Consider the following 21,613-nt stretch of genomic DNA (forward strand, 5'->3'; position numbering starts at 1 on the left):
CACAAGCAGAGGAATGGCCAAGAAAGCAAATGATTTGGGTAGGCAGGCAAATGTGGAGAACAAGAATAAACAAAGATGAGCCAAGGTAAATAAAGTGAGAGATGCAGAAATGGAGATTAACAGATAATGTGTGAACAATGAAGACGAGAAATGAGGGATAAAGATTGGTGTAGGAAGAGGTGAGCATACAAAAGGAAAGAAGCAGAAAGATTCAAATGAATTTTGAAATATGAAAAGAAACAAACAGCAGGGAGAGAGAGGCACATGTATACACAGTTCATAAAAAAGTCTCTCATACTGTCTTTCATACTTCTGTCAGGTCCACAACTAAGGCAGAAATAGACCAATTAAGACATACAACATAAATTATTAACAAACCATTTTATAGACAATCAGGAAGAAATTACAGTGAAATCAAACTCAGAGTGTAAGCGCTTTTTCCAAGATTTAATTCCAATTCCAGGCAATTAACAGTTAATGGCTGGAACAAAGTTTTTGGAACTATTAAATCCCTGCCCTAATAAAACTAGGTTTCTATTTTCATAAAGTTCAAGAAATCTAGTTATTGCAGACAGCGCCCATGTAAATGCAATCAATATAAATCCATGAAATCACTCTACTTTCCCTTTTCATGAGGTATTAAAAAGCTGCGTTTAATAAAAATATGGCTTTCATTCACTTTAGATGACCCATTTTTGTGGGAGTTTTTTTAAATATACACAGTAACCAGATTTTTTAAAGAAATAAGAAATAAATGCACAATTACAACATTAAAATAATCAAATTCATAGTCCGCTACAAATGATTTGCAGTCAAATGTTTTGACAGTCTGATATCCTACAGACATCAGTAGAAGCAGATTATGTGACTTGGCCACTTTGGTTTGTTTAAAGTACCAGATTTATGCCATTGATCTAAATTTTGTAATAAGACTTTTTTTAAAAAAAGCCTCTTTAGTAAGTGTACAAGCTGACAACCTGTTGCTGTTGTGGCAGTCCTAAAGTCATTCAGCTGCCTTTCCAGCGACTCTCATGTCCACCATCCTGGACTAAAGCTGGCGACAGTAGTTCTGGTTCTGCTTGCTGGGAGATCTGCCGTGAGTTGGAAGGCTACTGAAACTAGAAACCGCAGCAGGTGCAGGACTGGTTATCTGCCACTACAGCTAGCTCACTAAGGCGGCAGAGCAGAACAGAACCAGGACTACCAGTGCCAGCTCCAGTATGAGACAGTGAAGATGGACTCTGTCTGCAGTGCAAGACAACAGCTGGCTGGCTAATTAAAAGAGTCTGGATATTGTTTTTAAATCTACTTTATGTGTCCAACAATCTACACTGATAACTGTTGCACTTGCAGGGAAAAATAATAATATTAATGCCAGTGGCAGTGGGGTTATATAAATAATAAATAAATGAAATAAAATAAATGTTTCCACACAGATGAGGACTTATTTTGTAAGTGTGACTCTACTGGGCTGCACCTGGTTAAGAGCATAGAATAGGTAACTTAAACTAGTGTAATGATGACTGAACGAGTGGGCATACTCAGCAAACCTTCCCTGTAACCATGAAGGTTAAAAACACATGGGAAAGTAATTCAAGGCTGGCACTGGTCCTCCTCTGAGCACTGGCAAGAAACAGTGGAAAAATATTTTAAACTAGCTGCTCCTAATTGATAGGCAATGTAATATCTCTGCTTCCTGCTCACTCATACAGGCACAGACACACACCCCTCCCTCCCTCTTCTCCTTACATCTGTCGTTCATCTTGGCCACTACAGAAGGAGGGTGGGGGAGAGAGATCGAGAGGAAACAAAAAGAGGAAGAGAGGGGGAAAGGGGTTAGTGTTTACAAGGCTTACCCACCCCCATCTCCCTCTCTACCACTCTTTACTCGCTCTTTCTATCCTCCATCGTACACATATTAAAGCCTTTTCAGTCATAGAATATGTAGCATTGCTGCTTTATCAAGCTCATCAATTAGATTTGGATGATTTGTGGCATTTAACAGGCAAGAATAGAAAGCAGAGGAAGTTGCATATAATTTAAGAGATCATTACAGTCCCTTTAAGATACAAGGCTTTTCCATAATCAGCATGAAGTGAGATTAGCTCTCTAATCTGAGTGTCAGGCAGGGATTACACTCCCTTGCAGAAGTACATGCAGACAGCTGCAGACACAGAGGAAGAGCAGTTACTTCTATTATATTACTTTGTAGCAAGCGTGGAGCACTTTTGGAGGAAGCATACAAAGTAGATGTGTGGACAAATCTGCATGGCCACAGCAAATTAGAAGGAGCACTGACAGCTACACAAAGCTTTGGTTATAACTTCTAATGTTGACATTTGTGTCACGCGGACAATCACGCTGTAGCAGACAGGAATACAACAGTGGCGTCAGCAACATTTCCAGCAGCTTTACTCAAATTTGCAGCGACCGAATGATGCCTGGAATTACATGGAAGCTTGTTAAGAATAATTTATTTTGTTGTTATGACTGGTGAGGAAAATATACAATAAAAATATCTCATGTGAATTGGTTCTGATTTTGTGCATGCCTGCCATTTTGATTGCTCTGTTTAAGATATGATTTTATTAAAGGGGTTAAATCCTACTTGGACAGATCTAGTGGGGTTGCCATCGTGTCTGTTACTGCTAACTGACCTGCGTGCTTATATAGGAACCAATTTGTTAAACTGTCATCAGATTAAGACAGAAGTGTGTTTTTTTAAATAGTTTTTACACATGTATTGCAGTCCTCAACTTCTCTATATTGTTATTTTACAGCGCAAACCACAAACACAGTGAGCGTGACATTAGCAAGTCGTTAGCTTGCCACTTCCCTTGTAAAAAGGTGGACTGTGGTGATGTGCAAATAACTCCGGTACATAGTCCAGAACATTTACCTCTACTGAAATGATGTCATTAGTGCTGCCTATTGAACACACTATCTAAGCAGCTTTCTCACCCTAAACCACATGGAGTAGTGCTAATGTGTGAAAACAGCTTTAATTAAAGGAAGAACATTTGCAAGCTGATGTGTTTAATTTTATTTTTATGGTATATCAGAGCACTTAAAATGTTGGGTGAAGTTAAAAAGTTAGGCTCAGAGTTAGGCTGCAGAAACTGCAGATTATGCAGACATGAAGTCCCACAGAAAGCATGCTGCCTCAAATGTTCACGACCACAGTGACAATATCAGCAACAACAGTGGTGACGTACCTTTCATTTAACTTGCATTAAGTTATTATCAACCTGCAAAAAATATGTATTGTACAACACTAAGGAATTCAGTGCTAATCTAATATAGGACACGAGAAAGCACAGGGTGCAATATGGTTAGCTTACTTACACTGCTCAACTCTAACACGCTTAGCAGCAGATAATCTCAGATGGGCTGGCTTAAAATGGATATAACGTAACTTTCAGTGTTAAGACACTTGTACAAGGCAAGATACAGATGAGTAGATGTTTGTAAGGGTTTCCTAAGGACAGCAGTGAGAACTTGGAATGTTTGATGTTTCATGCTAAAATTCATGTGTCCGTTTTAACATTGTTATTGTCTAATAACTGTTAACAAGGCATGATGGCTGAGTAAATATCATTTTCTTTTTCATTAATCCAATTTATGAGACAGATATACAGCTCACTGATAGTGACGCAAAGATAAACAACTAATAATTATGACATGGTAGTTCTAGATTATACCTGTGTTTCCGCTCAAAGCGCTTCAAACGTTTATGCTAAGGAGCTTTCTTTTTTTTAAGTTTAAACCTTCCTTCAAATCTTTTCTGTTTGTTCTACTGCGGTCTAAAGACACAAATTAGTCAAATTAATTTTGTGAAAAAAGCATAAAATTAGATCAGGACAAATCAGTGTCAGAGGTACTGTTCAGGCCGTGTCAGGCTGAACAACAGTGCACACAAAAACACAGCAGAGCAACCACAATGGGAGAAATGCACACTTTGGTAACCCCACACAAAATCTAGCAAAGCTACAGTTTTGAGCAGGGTTGTACCGAGGTGTGAGCTTATTTATTTGTATTTCAGAAAAATGTTTATTTCCTCTTTTCACTTCTTTGTTTTCACTCTCCGTTCCTTCACTCGTGCTTCGGCTCACTGAAGCTGCTCTCCATTTCTCTCTCTCACCCTTTGAATGGGGACATTAGGGGCCAAGATTCAATGCTGTGTTTACAAACAGTAACCAAAGATTTCTGTGGTATACTTTAAAGTAACCAAACTGATTTTTACAAACTATTGCGCAGTGTGACTGTGAGGGGCTGGCTCAATTGCTTCATGTTGGCTACTCCACCAGTCAGAAATGATCACTGCTACAAACCCCACCCATTACATTTTCAGAAGTACAATCCCCCAGGCAGGGACTTTTTTGGACGTTTAAAATGGAACTTAATTTAGATACTGGTGCCTGCTGCAAAGGCAGTGAGGCCAAAACACTGGGCCTATTGAAAGCGCCTTTCAGGACATTACTCTTGGCCTTCTGTTATACAAGAATAAATTGCAAAGCTAGATCAGCAACACTCTCGTCTAACTATTAACAGTAAAAAACCTTTTAAACCTTTAAAAAAAATTGGTGATTTTATAATGGATTTTAGGATACTGCGTCGTTTAGGACTTGCAGAAAGTATTTTGTGTGAGACTATTTGGATCTTTGTGTATTTAACCTAAACTTGTGTGGATAAACAGGAATAACACAGAGGAGATTTAGAACAAGCAGATTACAAGGCCTTTCCCTGCTGGCTCACCTTCTCTCTTCATGCCCATGGCCAGGCACTTCTGATAGCGGCAGTACTGGCAGCGATTCCTCTGTCTCTTATCCACAGTACAGTCTTTATTGTCCCGACAGGTGTAGGTCAAGTCTTTTCGCACTGTTCTTTTGAAGAAACCTTTGCAGCCCTCACAGCTGTAGACGCCATAATGCTTACCTAAAGAGAGGGTGAATAATTGCTTTTAATCATACATGAAACTAACTCAAAGGCAACACAAAGAAAGTAGCTGCATTTAAGGCGTCTACTCACCAGAGGATCGATCTCCACAGATGGAACAAAGACGTTTCTGGGAAAGCATCGGCCCAGGGCTGTGAGATGACAGCTGTTTCAAGCCCAGTGGAGGTTTCACATCATCGGAGCTGCTCACTGCATGAAGCCCCGACATCGACACTGTTGAGTTGATCTGAGAAAGCAACAGAAAAGATGCAAAATGCAATGACAACCAGGCTTTTTATGATACATTATTCACAATTCCCTTTTCCTCTCTGTAAGAATCCAAAGACTGTGTTTAATATTACCATCAAGACGGCACTATAAACTTTAGAGGACACTGAAAATGAAACACAGGCCCTTTGCACATTTTTAACCTACCTACTATTCTCTCTCTATGACAAATGTTTGAAAACAGACAACTATTAGAATCTTCAATGTAAATAGCAATAAACATAAAACAATATAAATGGGCTCACAACAAATAACAAACATTTCTGGTATTAAAGACAAAACACTAAAGCAAAAACAGTATTTATACTTTTTGTGTTTAATGTTAAGCACATACAATGTGACATTTTGTATGATACAGTTTTACAGAGTAACATTGGTTTAGCCATCACTATATCAGTAAATCCTACACACTGACTGATGCATCAACAAGTACTGAGCCATGCTATACAAAGCAAATTGTCACCTGGGTTGCCCAAGTCCTCACTCACCTGGGGGCTGCTAATTGGGCCGTAACCCACTGACGGTGTGCCAGGTAGGCAGGGTGACCCCAGCGAAGAGCTGATAACAGAAAAGGGGGAACCAATGCTGCTGATGGGGCTATTGACCCCGGCACTGGTGATGGGAGGCAGGGAGGTCATGGAAGCTGCTGAGGGAACCAGTGGAGGGGAGCGCTGGCCCGATGGTGGGGAGGACACAGACGAACTGTCTGGGCTGTGGGAATCTGATAAGAGACAGCAAGATGAACAATACAGTAAATTTCATTATTCATAATAACACTACACAGCAAAAGCGCCTAAGACTATGGATTGCTTTCTCAGTGATATGTGTGTGCAAAGCATGGAAAACAAACCGCATTAAGTGAGAGGTTACACTAGAGAAAGTATAAAACAACTGCTTAAACTTTAGTTCAACAATAGCTACAGTAACTTAACCCTTTAAGTCGTCTCAATATTGTCACATGATAAAACTAAAACATTATTTCTACCTAGGATGTTGCATCTTGGGTCAAGCTTTTTAACTAGCTGCTAAAAGCACTGCTTTACGACCATGCAACCACATCAGTAATGTCCATCCACCGTTTGCTCTTCCTGTCATATGGAGTGCAAGGATCAGTGCCCCAACAAAGCTCAGTTGAGTCACTTGTTTATAGTTGGGTCACACGTCACCAGCTGGTAGTATCGACTCCTTCACAGCTTGGTTGTACTCAACAGTGTGTTTCTGCCTCAAGTGGTTTCCACTGTTATCAGGAACAGCTTCCCTGCATATTTTGCAAAGCGTTGTGCTTTGTTGGAGGTTGCTGAAGATGCTCCTTTTTTGAGTGGTAAATTATCATTGGATGCAGACATGGGGCTCCTACTCGTACAACAGATGTGCCCAAGCTCGTCTCATTTAATTATATCATGATGTCCTCCTGAGACCCAGCCTATTCATTTATGTCCTCTGTAATGGACATTTGTTTTTGGTCTATATCTTTTGACTTACTAGAGCTACCCTACTAAGTCCTGATGTGCTCAACAGAGGACATCCTGACCTTTCCAATGATATCTCATGTAACTGGGTGGCCTCTTTTAGTCCGAAGAGGCCAGACTGCTGTGAGGAAAATCTCTGATAAATGATCAGAATGTAATATTTCTGACTGTCTGAGGCTATGAATCGAATCAGTTTGAGAACCAGAATTGGATTACAAATCAGGCAGTCGAAATTACTAAACAGGGCTCTGGAGATGGCCTGGAAATTACAAAAAAAGTTCAACAGAAAGATACTTTTTTCTTTGGTTCTCGGGAGGATATGCCTATTTCTATATACGTAAAGATACCTATATTATTGTGGATGAGGTGATATAAATTTCTCTTTGCGAAATGAAGTCAAGTGGAACTCAGTAGTTATTCCTTACATTTCTAAAGCTGCAATAAATACATTTTTCTCCAACCAAAATTTGGAGCAGCATGCAGCAGCAAACTACCACAGCAATTTGCACGAGTTTTACTAGAAATGTGTGTTTGTTCTATGTTATTGGTGGAATATGTGAAAAATATGAATATTAATATGAATAAAATGTACTTAATTTCTCTGAAGACCCTATTTGCCAATTTCAATCAGATTTATTTAAAAAAAATAATGACATAAATATTGTTGGAAATAATATGTAAATTGTGTTCTTCCCCATCATCATTCCTAAAACTAGTCGGTTCCTTCTACAGCTGGCTGTGCTGCATTCTTGCTGCTTTGGGCGATGTACTGGCTGTCGTCTGATGTAATCAGTTTTTTCCCCCCTTTTTTTCCCCAGGAACAAAATTCAGGGAATCACGTCGTCTCACAAATCATCTACTGCAGGCCGAGAAGAAAACAGTGCTTTCAAAAACAAATCAACAAAGTCAACGAATTGTGCCTTATATTACTCAGATTTTTGTGTGTGTGTGTGTTTAATTTTAAGTGACGCACTACTTTCTCAGCTGTTCATGTATTTCAGGGAAAATAAATAAATAAATAAATAAATGAATAAATCCCCATCACTGGCATGAGTTGTTATTACTTTCCTGGCTTGGGAATAAAAGGTTCAAAGTGCTGATAGTCTGAAACGTTTTGGATCGAGGTTAATGAAAAACAGAATCAAAGAGTGAAGAGTCTGTGCCTTCTTTGGAGCACAGTGACAACTTTATGATTGGCTCACAGTGAATTACATACATAATTTATTGTTTTAGCTTTGACATGTTTTAATAGTGCATCGTTTAATTGCATTCCTACATTAGAACCGGCACGCTGAACACATAGATTCAATTAAATGGGAGATTTTATTTTTAACAGTAAAACAATTATTAAAACCTACTTGCTTTTAGAAGAATGGCAGATATTTGATACATGATATTTTGGACACCACACACTGATTTATTTTAAAAAAAATCTTTTACCTGGTCAGCTGTGCCAGATGTAACACATCTGTTTAAGCTTCAGCACTGTGATGTTTAAGCAAGCCTTGCTTTAGTTTCTGTTCCTTCATACCACGTATCTTTCATAGCTATGATTTTACAACAGATAATAGTGTAACATTGATCTATCATTAATACTAGTTTCCAGATGGAAGTTATCTAGACAATAATCCTGTCTGCAGTGCTGAAAGATTAATCTTTGCACATTAGTTCTTCCTTTTGCTTACCTCTGCTGTCTCCCATGATGGTGGTTGGGGCACAGGGGCTGACTGACAGCTACAAGCCGACGTGCTTCCGTCTCTAACAGCCCGATATCAAACTCTAGACCGCGGACTGAGGCCCGGGCCGGAGTTTTTTTGGGAAACCAAAAACGGCTCTGAAATTCCAACACAAGAAAGAGCACCGTATAAAACAGGAGTGTGGCACAGATGGCCCAATTGAGCATAAAGATGCAAAATAAAACTATCGTGGCTCCTATCTGTACACGGCTGTGAATTATACCTCTGCTTAGCATTAGAAATATTTGCGTATTTGATGCATTTTGGGTGATTTTACGTAACGTTACAGCTGGACGTTTTAAAGCAGCCAGCTGCTCAGCTGATGCCAAGATTGTCTTTTACAGCACAGAGCGAAACACCTGTGTTATATACCGCAAATAAGCAGCATGCTGATACCAAAACACTGCCCGTCTTATCTGGGTTCAACGAGGTGAATAAAACCCCAAACCAAATGAGATGGAGCCCAGACAGATGGCAACAACCCATCGTTTCTCCATGCTAGCTAACGTTAGCCAAAGCTCGTAAACTAACCTAGCTAACTTGCAATGTCTGTAACTACAGAGAAGCCGAGTGGCTTGTATTACATCAAAATCAGTTGTCATTAGATAGATTAACACTTCCGTTAAAGCTAACAGGCTTTGGTAATAAATTGCGTGAAAATCATAGTTTCAGTTGGCAAAACAAGCCTAGCGCTAAAGCTAACTACACTTAGCTACGTAACTTGGCTAGCATGCTAGTTACCACGAAAGCTTCGAAGGAGAGCGAAACTACAGAGAATAAGCCACCCCATCACTCAGTCCTTCTTCCCCTAACTATGCAATCTTTTTAAAAACATGCTGAATATTTTAAGTAAATATTTCGTGCAAATAAATGGAAGTTACTAACGGTTTAGCGGCTCAGCTTCTCCGCATGAAAAGATGTGGCGACTAGGCCTCGTGTGTGTCTGTCTCTCCCCCCACTTTGCCTCGTAGTCAACCCTCCCTCCCCCTGCAAGGATGAAAACATGATGATGATGGTGGAGGATTTGGCTTACTGCTCTCTCACAGCTCAACACAGGCTTCCCTTGCTTCTTAAAGCAGGACGTGGACTGTGCGGTGGTGTTGTGCCCCACATGTCACTGAGTGAGGGAGACACATCCAGCGAGAGGGTCAAGAGGTCAAGACTAGTTCAGCTCAGTATGTCAGCTGCATGGATGAAAAGGTTACTGGCGGACACTGAAAAATCAATGCTAATCATAATAATCCTTTATAGCCTTTGTGGTCTTTTCAGATTCAGTATTCAAAACACATGACTACCTAATTAATCAAAAATGTTCTTTTGTTATTGCAGGAGGTGCAGATATGCAGGGCCTACAGAAGAGACTGATGTTTGAAGAAGCGTGTTAATGGTTGCTTTGCACCTGCAAAGGTAAAAATCTAATTTTTCTTTGTAGTAATATCAAAAAAAGCTATGTATGTCCTAATACAATGCAAATTCAGCTGTTTACCTCAAATATACCTTTTATTCTTTGTAAATATATCAGCTGTTAAAGTTATTAATAGTTTATATTCTCAACAGCTGCATTGGCAACACCTATAAAATGTTCAAGCAGATTTTTTTCCGTTGTTAATGATTTTTTTTTCCCATTTTCCTTTTAAAATGTGATTTTGGAAAAGTCTGTTGCTTTATGTAAAAGGGAAATAATTTAAAACTTGATGAAGCATCTACAGTCAATTTATATAAACATAAAAGAAACAGCAGTGAGATTTGAGGAGACGTCAAATAATTTGTAATGATTTCACAGTGCTAAGGTGACTCAAGTGTACATGCCTCTATTCATACATTAACACTAGTTAAATGCAAGATTTCCTCTTGATGGAAGAAATCCATCAGTGAGGGGATGCTGGCACTCACAACTGTCACAGTTTTTGTTGCTTTTGCCAAAATTATTGCTTATATATCTGTCATACATTAGTCTTTCGGGAATGTTTATAAAGGTAACAGCTTAGTTTAGTTAGCTTTACTTAGTTTTTAGGTTTTGTGTCTGAGAAGTATCGACATTACTCACTGGCTGAACTGGCTGAGTTCAGATTTATTAGTTTAGAATGAATGAAAAATGTTCCCTGTCATGCCTTTCTTGCTTTCATGTGGTCTGCCAGCCTGTGCATTTTAAATAGATTAATTATTTATACCATTTATGAACTGCAGTTTTGATATCGCTTACATTTTGACATAAAATATAAGAAATAATCCATTACATTTTGAAATATTAGAGCCAGAATGTGTGTGGATGTTACAAATTTACAAACCCTAGTGCAAAAAAGTTGGAACATTATGTACATTGTAAATAAAATCAGAATGTAATGATTTGCAATGGGTGAGAACAGGTATCGAACTGGAATAGTATTTAATACATGACTAATGAGGATTATAAAAGTTATCAGCAAATTTGATAAAGTCCGTTTAGCATGAAGGGATATAAAGTACACACTCCTAATTCACCCTTCACATGAGCAGTTTAACCTGATGTCAGTGGGGATTGTACATTTATATGAAAATTTACTGAGAATCAGTCCCTGTTTAAACTGGCTTAAACTGTGTGATCCATCAGAATGTTTTGCCTCCAGTTTTATAATTTCCCTTTTCATTAGTGCAGAGATCAGAAAGCAGTGAGATCGAACCCACAGCAGTGGAACTTCTTTCACATCTGCAAACCTTGTTTGTACGCTGCACAGGCGATTAGCAATTAGTCAAAGAACTGATAGAGAAGAACTGATCATGGCAGGAGTATCAATAATATCTTATATTAGTAATATTTACTCCCAGATACAGGCGAAGACATCTTTTTTTGCTCCTGTATTTTATTCAGTTTTAATTGTTTGATATGTATTTGAAAAAAAAAGACGTAATTCCTCTAATTTCACCATCTGTAAACTTACATTTTCAGAAAGAAATGCTGCTGTTAAGTGTAAACTACATTTTAATCTCGCTGAATTTCACTTTATATCTCGTGTTTCTTTTATATGAAAATAAGAGCAGTGTTATACAAAAGCCTGTTCCTGTGTTCCCAAACTGTGTTTCAAAAACAACTAATGGAAAACCCATGATTCATGATTTCGCAGGTTCTTCCTTCCATCTGTGCCTGAATTCTTTAAGTTTGTTGGTGCTTTGTCACCCTCAAGGGGCCTAAAATGGTATGACATGATAACAAAAAGCATGCTGTGATAACTACGCTCCAGATTTTACTGCAACACTGACAGCTACTGTTTTCCAGTTGAATACCTTTAAGAGAATAACGTGTTTTGCCCCATTATCTCATAAATGTTGTGGAACCTTTCTACTGTCTGTAAGTTAAATTAACTTAATAAACATTATAAATAATTTTAGTGATTTAAATAATGAGACAAAATCAACAACCAACAAAACCTGTTATCCTTACTTATGTGTTAAAATAAATTGTAATATATTTGTCAGTTTTTAACAGGAAAAATAACTTCATTAGTTGATACAATAACCTGTAGACTTAACTCAAGAGTTTACCACATAACTCCAGAAGAAGAAACACATCGAAACACAAAGACAAATTTTTAAATTGTAGTTTTATTACTTGTACTCTTAATACAATTACACACATGGCAATGATATCAAAGATAAAACACAGAGGAGACACATAAGAGCAACAGCTGCATTTCAGTGGTTCAGGAGATTTCCTTTTTTGTCACTGCTAACATAACATAACATCACATTATGTGATGAGTTTATCTCTGTAATCTGAAATTTAATACTGATAGTATGAAATGAAATCACATCAATCTACTTACAGCACCAGCTGGAAAACATCTGCACTCAGTTGCTTCTTCTACATCCCACAGTCCTCTTCACATTCATCGGTTTTTGTGATTGGACTGTGCATTCAGTCTGCAACAAAACAAATCCATGTCCAGTTTAAATGCAGTCAGACTCTCTTGTTTTGCCAGTCAGCATGCAATCTGGTAGAAAAGATCCTGAAATTAAACATAAAAGCCTGAACTTTGACCTCCCGCTCAGTCTTTCAAACCTGTGCTACAACACAAAGACAAATCACTGCAAACAAAGTGTCCCAGTATTTTAACCTGCACTGTACAGTACATCTGCATGAGCAAGTGCATGCGTGTGACCACATGTGTGTAAGTGCTGCATGAGGGATTAGCCTCAGTGTGTGTCCACCAGTGATTAGCCTGGTCAGTGGGCCTGTTGTGCATTCACTCAGGCCATTAGCATATTAATGCAGCCTCGCTCTTGATCTCCCTCCCGCCCTCTCTCTCTCCCGCTCAGCCTCTCCCTCTCTCTTTCTCTTTCTCCATACATATTTCCCAGACCGAGTTGTCGCTTCCTGCAGCTTCAATCTATAAATCTCACCAATTTACGCCACTCGTGCTGTGAAGCAGCGAGCAAACTCGCCACAGAAATTTCAAGGTGCCTGCTCTTCTTTTCCCTCCAAAAACTGTCCTCTTGTCCTTCTCTCCCTCCCTCTCTCCGTCAGATCCCTGCCTTTTTTTTTCATCCCACTCCCCAGCTCGCTCCCTCTCTCCCTCCACCTCATTCAAATCCTTTACTTTCACTCATTTTCCCTCTTCTTTCTCCAAGCCTGGCCCCTCGAACTTTGTTAAACACAGGAAAACACACAGAAGCAAACTCACAGGGGCAAACACAGAGGAGGAGACTACACACACACACACACACACACACACACACACATATGCGCACACAGAGTAACACACACAAACTCCCTCCCCTCATTCATTCTACTTATCTGTCACTCTCACCCCTTCCAGTGCAAATTTAGCAGGACCCTCTCTAGACTCTGGTGCTGAAGTGCGAACCGGACACATTCAACTGTACTTAACGCGGTGAGAGCTATTCAGTCTTTTCTGCTCCACAGACAGACTCTTACCTCCTTTCCAAAATGGGACCCTCCTGATCTGCACTGCCAGGCATCTTCAAGCATTTAGACTTTGCACCTGTGCAGAGAAAAAAGTACATATTAGTGAAACCAAATGTCACTGGCAGTCAACTGGCACTGATTTAATCACATCTCTGAGAAAGTTTGCATCATTTAACAATTTTGCACATTATTTGCTTTTTGTAAATGGCCAGATTAATTCAAGATGAAGTTCTTTTTCTTTACTATTCCTTTGGCTGCTTTCCACCTGCTGTCTCTGTTTGGTGCCAGTGCTTTTCAGATCAGTGATGATATTAATTATTCACCAGCTTCTCTTCACTGCACACCTAGATTGACTGAAATATCTACAATTTAAGAGCTTGTCATTTGTCACAAGTGAAACCTTTGAGCAGTTTTCTAAATAATGCTCCTGTGGGGGGAAAAAAGTTAAGCTGACGTCCAAAAAATGTCAAGAGAGGTTCTTACGGGCTTTACATTTACATAAACACACACTCTGCTCCTTTCTCTGTTTGTCTTTCAGTGTCTTTCACTCGTCCACCCACAAAGCCGTCGCGTTTGAGCCCATCAAAGGTGGTCTCTCCCTCGCTGATTTTCAGAGGTCAGGGGCGTGATGTCCATCCACAACTCCTGGTTTCACAAAAGCACATGCAAGAATTGCGTTTGGACAATCAGCTCCGGACCTCCATCCTTTCTTGGTCATTGGTAAGTGTTTATACTTGGACACTCGGGTGCATGCCCTACTTAAAGTAGGCTTCAGTCCACCAAGGCCAGAGACTGATTGGTGTTGGTCCACCCAAAAAATCTCTTCTCCACTTGTTGAGCTTTACTTTCATAATGGAGGATGAACAAAAAAACTAAAAGGATTGTGAGCCCATCACAGGGGAATGAGCGGGAAGGTGAAGGGGAAAAAAAAGAAGAGAAAAGAAACAGAAAGCTTTAACTCATGCTTGTCCTCTGTGCCGGTGACACCATGATGAACGAAGGGGTCACCACCCGGGGGCAGGCCCGTCCAAAGCGAGCCAGCGATGTGACCTTGTACAAAAGAAGAAGTGAGTCCCCCAACGGTCACACGGATCAAAGAAGACAAAAGCCTGAGATGATAACTCAGCACAGCAGTGGAGCACATTATTATCAGACACATGAGCAGAAGCAGGAGTAAATTTCACAGAGTTCGATGCAGGCGGGTGGACGTGGGAGGGCCTGAAAACGAAAAAAGTAAAGCTCTGACCTGCTCTAATCTGATTTGCCGTACGCAACATTTTCTCTTTATCTGATTCGCTCCGTGAGGCGTTTTCTCTTTCTGTGGGACCCCGTCTTTATCCAAATGATGTGGTCTTTGGTGAGGCCTGGTCTATTCATGGGAACCCCATGTGCAGTGTGCCCACCATTGAGGTGCAGAGTAGCATGGCCACAAAGGATGGCAGCGCTTCAGAAAGTCCTCTCCTTACAGTTGAAGTCTCTGTTCAGGATAAAGTTTGTGGTTAAACCACAAAACCAGAAAATCCAACAAATGTAGTAAAATTACAAAAAAGTGAAAAAAAGGTGTTAAATGTGGTTTAAACTGCTGAAATAAAGAGGAAGAGAGTGTTATGTTGTGATTTTAAACATAAAAACATTTGATGTTGGTCTTCTTTGTAAAGTAAATGATTTCTGTCATGAATTAACATCAGACCGAATGGTTCAAACTTTTTCCTGTGAAACTGACTTTGAAATAAAGTTTATCGTCCTTGACTAATACCTGTATTTAAAATATTTCTTCTACACTTTTAAATAAAATACTGTGCTTCAAATCTCCATGAAGTGCTGGTATTAAAACAGGCCTGAAGGCCCAAACTTTCCTCTTCAGCTCCTGCTAGCACACAGGCTACTTACAGGTGTAAATTTAAAACAGTTTAAATCTGCTGGAAGAAAAAAAGAGAACAAAACAGCAAAAAATCCAAATAAACAAAGAAGGAAAAATACAAAAACCCAACAACAAAATGCTCACAAAATCAAGAAGACAACAGTGCAGTAGCACCCAGTGTTTGAACCCTTCGGGGCCTAAAATCTGGACCAGCAATTACAGCAAAAAGCATATGATGAAGTCCCTCACAGCCACAGAGCGTTCATCCTTACATGTGCGATGGACATCTCCGCCAGTCAGTCTTCCTCCCTCGGCTCTGGGCCGAATTTCAGCGGCATCGCTGTCGACGTCTGACCGCACTTGTCCCACTTCTCCATCTTTCACTCTCTCTGCCTCTGCCTCCTCTGATCCGGCGTCCTTCTTCCTCTCCTTCTTCAACCCTTTCTGTCCGGCCCTCCCTCCGCCTTTACATTTCCTTCGCCCCTGTCTTTCTCAATTTCCCCGCCCTCTCTCTCTCTTTCTGTTTCTCTCATTCTCTGTCTCTCGCTCTCTCCCTCTCCTCATTTCATGCAGCGCTGGGGTTACCTAAGAGACTGGGCCTCAATGGAGAAAATCTCCTTTGGTACAATGAAATGGGTGAGAGGCAGAGGGGAGGGGAGAGAAATGAAGGGTCTGGGGGGACTGGGTAGAATGAGGGGGTGCTGGACACAGGAGGGGAGGGAGAGTTGGGGGTGTGAGAGTAGAGGGATAGTGGGATGCAGATCTATGCAGGGATGTAAGGGGGATACGAAATCCCAAAAATTGAATAAGTGGCTTCGCTTGTGTGATTTTGCCTCAATGGTCAGTGTTTTGCTGGTTGCCCGTGATGCCCCCCCCTCACCTGCTCTCCACTTAGCCTGGTTTGTCTAACCAAAAACAAAAAAATCTACACTCATTTGAAAAGTTTGAAGCTAAATTTCCCCCAAAAAACATTAAAAATGAACCTAACATGATATAATGCTCTTTTTTTTTAAAGGGAAATTAAAGTTTGACCTCACTTAAATTTTTTTTTTTTTTTTTTTGCACAACCACCATTGCCACAGATGAATACCATTTTGATAACCATGAGATTGGAGACCTCGGTGTCAGTAGTCTCCGTTTTGTTTGTTTATTTGTGTCTTTGCTCGCCGCGGGGATCAGAGCTCTCTTTACAAAGAGTGTGTTTCAGCAGCATAAACTCTCTGTTCTGCAGCACAGTGCAGGCCCCATTCAGCACGAGTAATTACACTGTTCCTCTTACATCTATTCAGTGTCTCTCTCCAAGAGATGTTCCTCCCCAAAATAAAAGAAGACAAAACACATGCAACCTTGTTTAGAGGTTAGTTACTGATTAGCACAGAAACTGTTGCAGTTCATTTTCCCGGTGCACCTTATTGAGCTCCTCAGCGATTCTTTTCAGTTTGTCGCTTGTCTCTGGGTTGGCAAACAGATCCCCCGCTGCTCAGCTCTGTGTCTTTACAACTCTCCCCGAGCCCCTTTTCTCATCGAAGGATGTGAGAAAACAATGGGGCTAATAAAAGAAGCAGAGATAATTACAGCACGGCAAAAAAGTTTGCGCTCCTACGCCCCAAAACCATAAATACCGCCGGTGTAAAATCGGATATGTGGGTGACTTTAGGATGTCTTTTTACACGCTTTTCTGTGCCAACAGCGGAGACTTATTCTTATTCTCATGTATGTCCTGTGTGCATGCCAGGGTGAATCTGGGATCTCTGTGTTAATGACTCTATCAGGCCCTGATACCCAGAGGCCCCTGCTGAGGGAATAGATCCAAAGGGATTGGGGTGTTAGAATGTGGCACAGAGGGTGGCAGAGTTGGGTTGGGGCACGCTGTGTGTGTGTGTGTGTGTGTGTGTGTGTGTGTGTGTGTGTGTGTGTGTGTGAGTGAGTGAGTGTGTCCGAGGATGTGTATGTGTTTGAGACACGGGAGGGAGGGGAGGAAGGGGGAGCGGGCAGATTGTCCATGGTACTCACCCCTCCGGGCGGGGCTGAATGAAGTTATTTCCAGGCCCCTGTCCATCTGTTACCGTGGCAGCAGTGGTGACCAAGGTGTTGCCATGGCGAGGTGGACACAAAAAGGCGTGGCGTGGGAACGAGTCCAGGGGTCAGGAGTAAGGGTCAGGGGGTCAAGGGTCACAGCCAGCTGGACAGCACACAAGAGGAGGCCAGGGTGAGAAAAGAAGGAGCGAAGGTTTGATTTTCGTTTTCTTTTTCATCCTTTCTTCTCTCATTTTTTTTCACTCTAGAAGGAGACGTCCGAAGAGTGGACACCAGTGGACATTAACATTGAACTGGGGTGGTGAGATGAAAAAGGGGAGGCGGAGGGGTGGGGGTGGGGGGTCTCTGAGGATGAAGGGAGTGAGAGGGGCCGTGGGGTTCACAGAGCAGGGCTCCCACAGCGTCCAGGCTCTGGGAGGCAGCGCTGCATTTGGCCTTACTGGTGTCTAATCGCACATTGCATTTGACAGGCAATTGACTCTGGTCAATGTACACGCAAATGCGACTATTGAGAGGATGTGGCCGGCTGCATGTGAGTGCGTGTCTGTCTGTGTGGCCACAGTCTGCACTTTACCCGGATAAGTGATACCTCAAAAAAGACAAAAGGCCGTTTGGACAACATTTCATTGCTTTCGTTTTAGGCCTCAAAACTGCTTGCAGACAATGAGACAAACTGAAGGGAGGTAATGAATCAAACTTTTGCTCAGCATGGGAAAACCATTTTCTACATGTTTTTCCCATCTCATCTCATTACTGAGAACTTTTCTTTCATGCACAAATTGCTGCCCATGTACTGCAGCGTGCGACCAGCAGCACTTTTAAAAGTTTAAAAAATGGATTAAAGCTTATCAAAATCAAATGAGGAGGCTTCTTTGCAGTGAAGGGCTATCTGTTAAAGACTGTTTGCACAGTTGAAGCCTCATTTTACTGGCATCAACTGTGAGAAAGTAAATATGTGTGTGAGAGAATTGTCACGGTCTGCGGAGACAGGCCGTGCGGTGGTATGTGTGTGATGGACCCAGGTGCGTACACAAGTTAGTAGACGGGAGTGAACTTAACAGAAAGCGAGCCTTTATTGTGGCTGAAGACAAAGTGTACAAACAAAGCAGTGATAGCGTGACTAAACTAGACTATAACTAAACTGGGAAAACTAATACTGTGACAAACTAAGAAGACTCAGAGACTATGATGATCACTGCATAGACTGACCATGAAAACACGTAGGGTGAGAACACAGACGATACAGCGACACGGACTGCATGAAACACAGAGACTAAATACACATGAGGGATGATTAGGGGAGTGGCCACACATGGGAGCACAGCTGACACACATGAACCTAACGACAGAACAGGAGAGGTGAAACAAATACACTGACATTGAATACAGACTTTCAAAGTAAAACAGGAAACATGGAGATTAGACATGACATGAACTAAACATAATGACGCATGAACCAGGGCGACTTAGAGGGAGAGATGATATAAACAACTAAGGAACAAAGGACTAAACAGCAATCTCAAAATAAACCAGGGCACAAATGAATAAAAAAAGATACATAAACTCAAAACACTGGGTCACACGACCCAGCCCATGACAAGAATAATACTCAAGGAAAGCATACATGAAAAGCACAACCTGAGACCAGAGTATTTGGTTTGTTGGTAAATGTCATGTGTTTCTAATAAAATCTGCTCAGTCAAAAGTTTTTTTTATTTCTTTTGGTAATGTTCAAACATGAGCTTATGTTGGGGGAAAACTCAAAATTTAAAATGAAAAATGGAAGCGCTGAAGATAATTTGACCTTCACTTGTTCATAGACACTGCACACAATTCACCTTTAACTTCACCCCACGTTTTTCTTTCTGTAACAGGCAGGTAACCAAATATCCGACTCAGTATAAAGGACATGAAGTTGTTTCTAACTTGGCAGCTCACACAGCTCACTTTGTCCCAGCAGCTCCCTCACCTTCACAAAATGCAGTCAGAAAACTTATCAGCTGAAGTGCTGTCTCTCCTACTGCCTGCGTGAGAGAAAGGACAATACTTTGACCCGATGATGTCTGAAGTTCATGTGTAAAAATGCCTTAAACTACTTTTTTTCTCCACGTTCCCATGAAAAAGATTTTAAAATGAAAGTTTGGAATGTGAAAAATATCAAATGTTTGATTTCATAGATTAAAGTCACAGTTAACACATTTTAAGTAACACCTAAAAACACCTATGTGAGACTGAGGCCTTTACCATAGTTTTTATTACTATTTATCTTTTAAAAGTGAGACTGTAGGCTATGACAACAAAAGGTGTCTGATAATAAAGCTGGTAATGATAAAATGAGGGCTACACCACGACGGATACACTAATACTGTTATTAAAACTGGATCATGTTCATAACCAGGGACAAAAATGCATTAGACTAGTTTCAGTACAGACACGAAGGAAAAAGTTTGCATGAGTTGAGATGCTTTTGTAGTTGTGGCTCTTTTAAAAACACACTGTTGCTCTCCTGGCCTTCAACCCAGTGTGAGCTGTCTGTGATCTTATGTTACTTTTATGTACTCGTTTATTGTTTAACTTCTACAAGTAAAACATTGTACAGCTAACTAATCAGTTGTTCTTGCAAAATATACCCACTCACGTACCTGCCAGACTGAATGATGTGAACATACAGTCTACAGGTCAGAACTGGTCCACCAAAGGCTCCAGTCTGGTTCACTGGATGGGTCACACAAGTCATTAAAAACTCCAAGTTTTCAATAAAATGCACTGTTATTCCTGGCGTTTGTGACGCTAACATGATTAACACAGGAGCAGTATCTTTATTGCTCCACATGAAGATGTAAAAACTGTTTTTGTTTAGATTACACATATTCTACATGTCATGTGAAGGTGTGTGTGCCACTCTTAGCTCGAAATTATTGAAGCAGACTGTAGAAAACCTGAGGTCTAAGTTGGAATTTCTCCTTCTTTTTTTCTTTAGAATTCCCAGTTTGATACATTCGTTTTGTAAATTCATGAAACACGGATATTTTCAGGATTTATCTGTCGTTTTTATAGGTCTTAGTGAAGTGTTTTAAATAGATGGGCCTACGTGAGGTCAGATTGGACTACATGAACTGGACTTTCATAAGCTTTCAACTATGGCAGCAGCATAGAGCGAGAGATTGAAATGTCCATCTGCCCCGTAGCGAACGAAATCGACGACCAACCTCGAGCCGCATCAGTGGATAACACATTATGACAACGTGGATAAGAAGACGCTTACAATGCAATTACACACACAAGAACACACACACAGACACACAAATACATAGAATAAACACATAGGGCCCCTTTAGACTTTAATAGTTGCCGGGATGAAGGGAGTGCGGGATCCATACTCCTCCTTGGCCCACATTAATAGGATTAGGAGCAGCCTCGGGAGGACGTGGCAGGCCAAGTCCACTGCTCCGTTTGACACCTTTTGTCCACAAACCCTGAGACGCAGATCACAGCAATAGGATGAGGGACAAAAGCTTTTGAACATTGTGTTGTAGCTACAAATATATCCTGATGGGAGAACGCTGAGCCTTGAGGTCCACAGCAGATAAAACGAACAGATGACGATTTTGACAACTCAATCAATTTTCAAAATGGAGAAAACATGTTTTCACAATTTAAATCCATAAAATGCCTTCACCAGCAAAGGCCTGATTCTGATAGTGATGTTTATACATTATTAAGTATTGGAAAGTTTCTGAGATGTGAGTTCTTTACTTAAAAGTGAGAGCAGATCCTTTGGTAGGAACATGTACTTCTCTTGTCTTGTGGCTTCTACTCCATTGTGTATTTATTGAGTTATTTCAACCAAACCATTAGAAGAACCACTTCCTGTGCACCACAGGAAAGACATCATATACTGGATCACAATGACAGCATGCATGATGCCTGGTATACAGTATAAAATAGTAAATTCTGTCATAAATGTGTAATTTCAGGTGTGAAGTTTTTCTCTCTCACATAATACATAGTTGTGTTTAAAAGCTCATTAAAAACACAGTATTTAATTTTTGGATATTTTGGCATGTATGGTCTGAGTTCATCATTCTCCTTAAATGTTACCTTTAAAAATTCAGGAGTGATGAGTAAATATCCTGCAGTAGACCACAGGTGGAAGCTGAGGCAGTGACTGTCACAGTCCTGGGTCTGGTGACCAGGGTTTGTGTGTTTTTGAGTATGGGTATATTTCTTGGTTTTGTATCAGGTACGGTTTTTGTGCTTATGTTACTTTCTTGCTCTTGGTGATTATCTTCTACTTCACTGTCCAGTGTTTTCTTGTTTGTTGTGAGTCTTGTCTCTGTTTCATTCCCCCAGTCACAGTTTTAAACACGCGTGTGTTGTCTGC

At 40.6% G+C, this 21,613-nt stretch overlaps 1 protein-coding gene and 1 long non-coding RNA gene across 11 annotated transcripts in view; one reads left to right on the plus strand and one right to left on the minus strand.

The window, feature by feature from the left end:
• rxrba (retinoid x receptor, beta a) overlaps nucleotides 1–9,556 on the minus strand; it is a 23,249-nt gene extending 13,693 nt beyond the window's left edge. For 5 of the 9 annotated variants that reach the window (XR_005609745.1, XR_005609744.1, XM_039605126.1 and 2 more), the window contains exons 1-6: nucleotides 9,314–9,455; nucleotides 8,378–8,526; nucleotides 5,712–5,944; nucleotides 5,029–5,182; nucleotides 4,756–4,935; nucleotides 1,750–1,770 (exon numbers count right to left, since the gene is read on the minus strand). Coding sequence is in view for 7 of the 9 variants with exons in the window: in XM_039605126.1 (XP_039461060.1) it covers nucleotides 1,750–1,770; nucleotides 4,756–4,935; nucleotides 5,029–5,182; nucleotides 5,712–5,944; nucleotides 8,378–8,393 (604 nt within the window). In the remaining 2 variants the exon portion in view is untranslated. The other 4 variants (XM_039605127.1, XM_039605125.1, XM_039605123.1 and 1 more) reach the window with 3 other exon arrangements.
• LOC120435459 lies at nucleotides 9,512–19,166 on the plus strand. Of its 2 annotated transcripts, none has more exons than XR_005609746.1 (4): nucleotides 9,512–9,628; nucleotides 9,758–9,835; nucleotides 13,870–14,051; nucleotides 19,104–19,166. It is a non-coding gene; the product is annotated as an uncharacterized LOC120435459 (long non-coding RNA). The 2 variants fall into 2 exon arrangements; XR_005609747.1 differs by lacking the exon at nucleotides 19,104–19,166 and adding an exon at nucleotides 14,333–15,035.
• Nucleotides 19,167–21,613: the final 2,447 nt, after the last annotated feature.

The sequence above is a fragment of the Oreochromis aureus genome, linkage group 22 (genome assembly GCF_013358895.1).
Source record: "Oreochromis aureus strain Israel breed Guangdong linkage group 22, ZZ_aureus, whole genome shotgun sequence".
In the NCBI taxonomy this organism is placed as follows: Eukaryota; Metazoa; Chordata; class Actinopteri; order Cichliformes; family Cichlidae; genus Oreochromis; species Oreochromis aureus.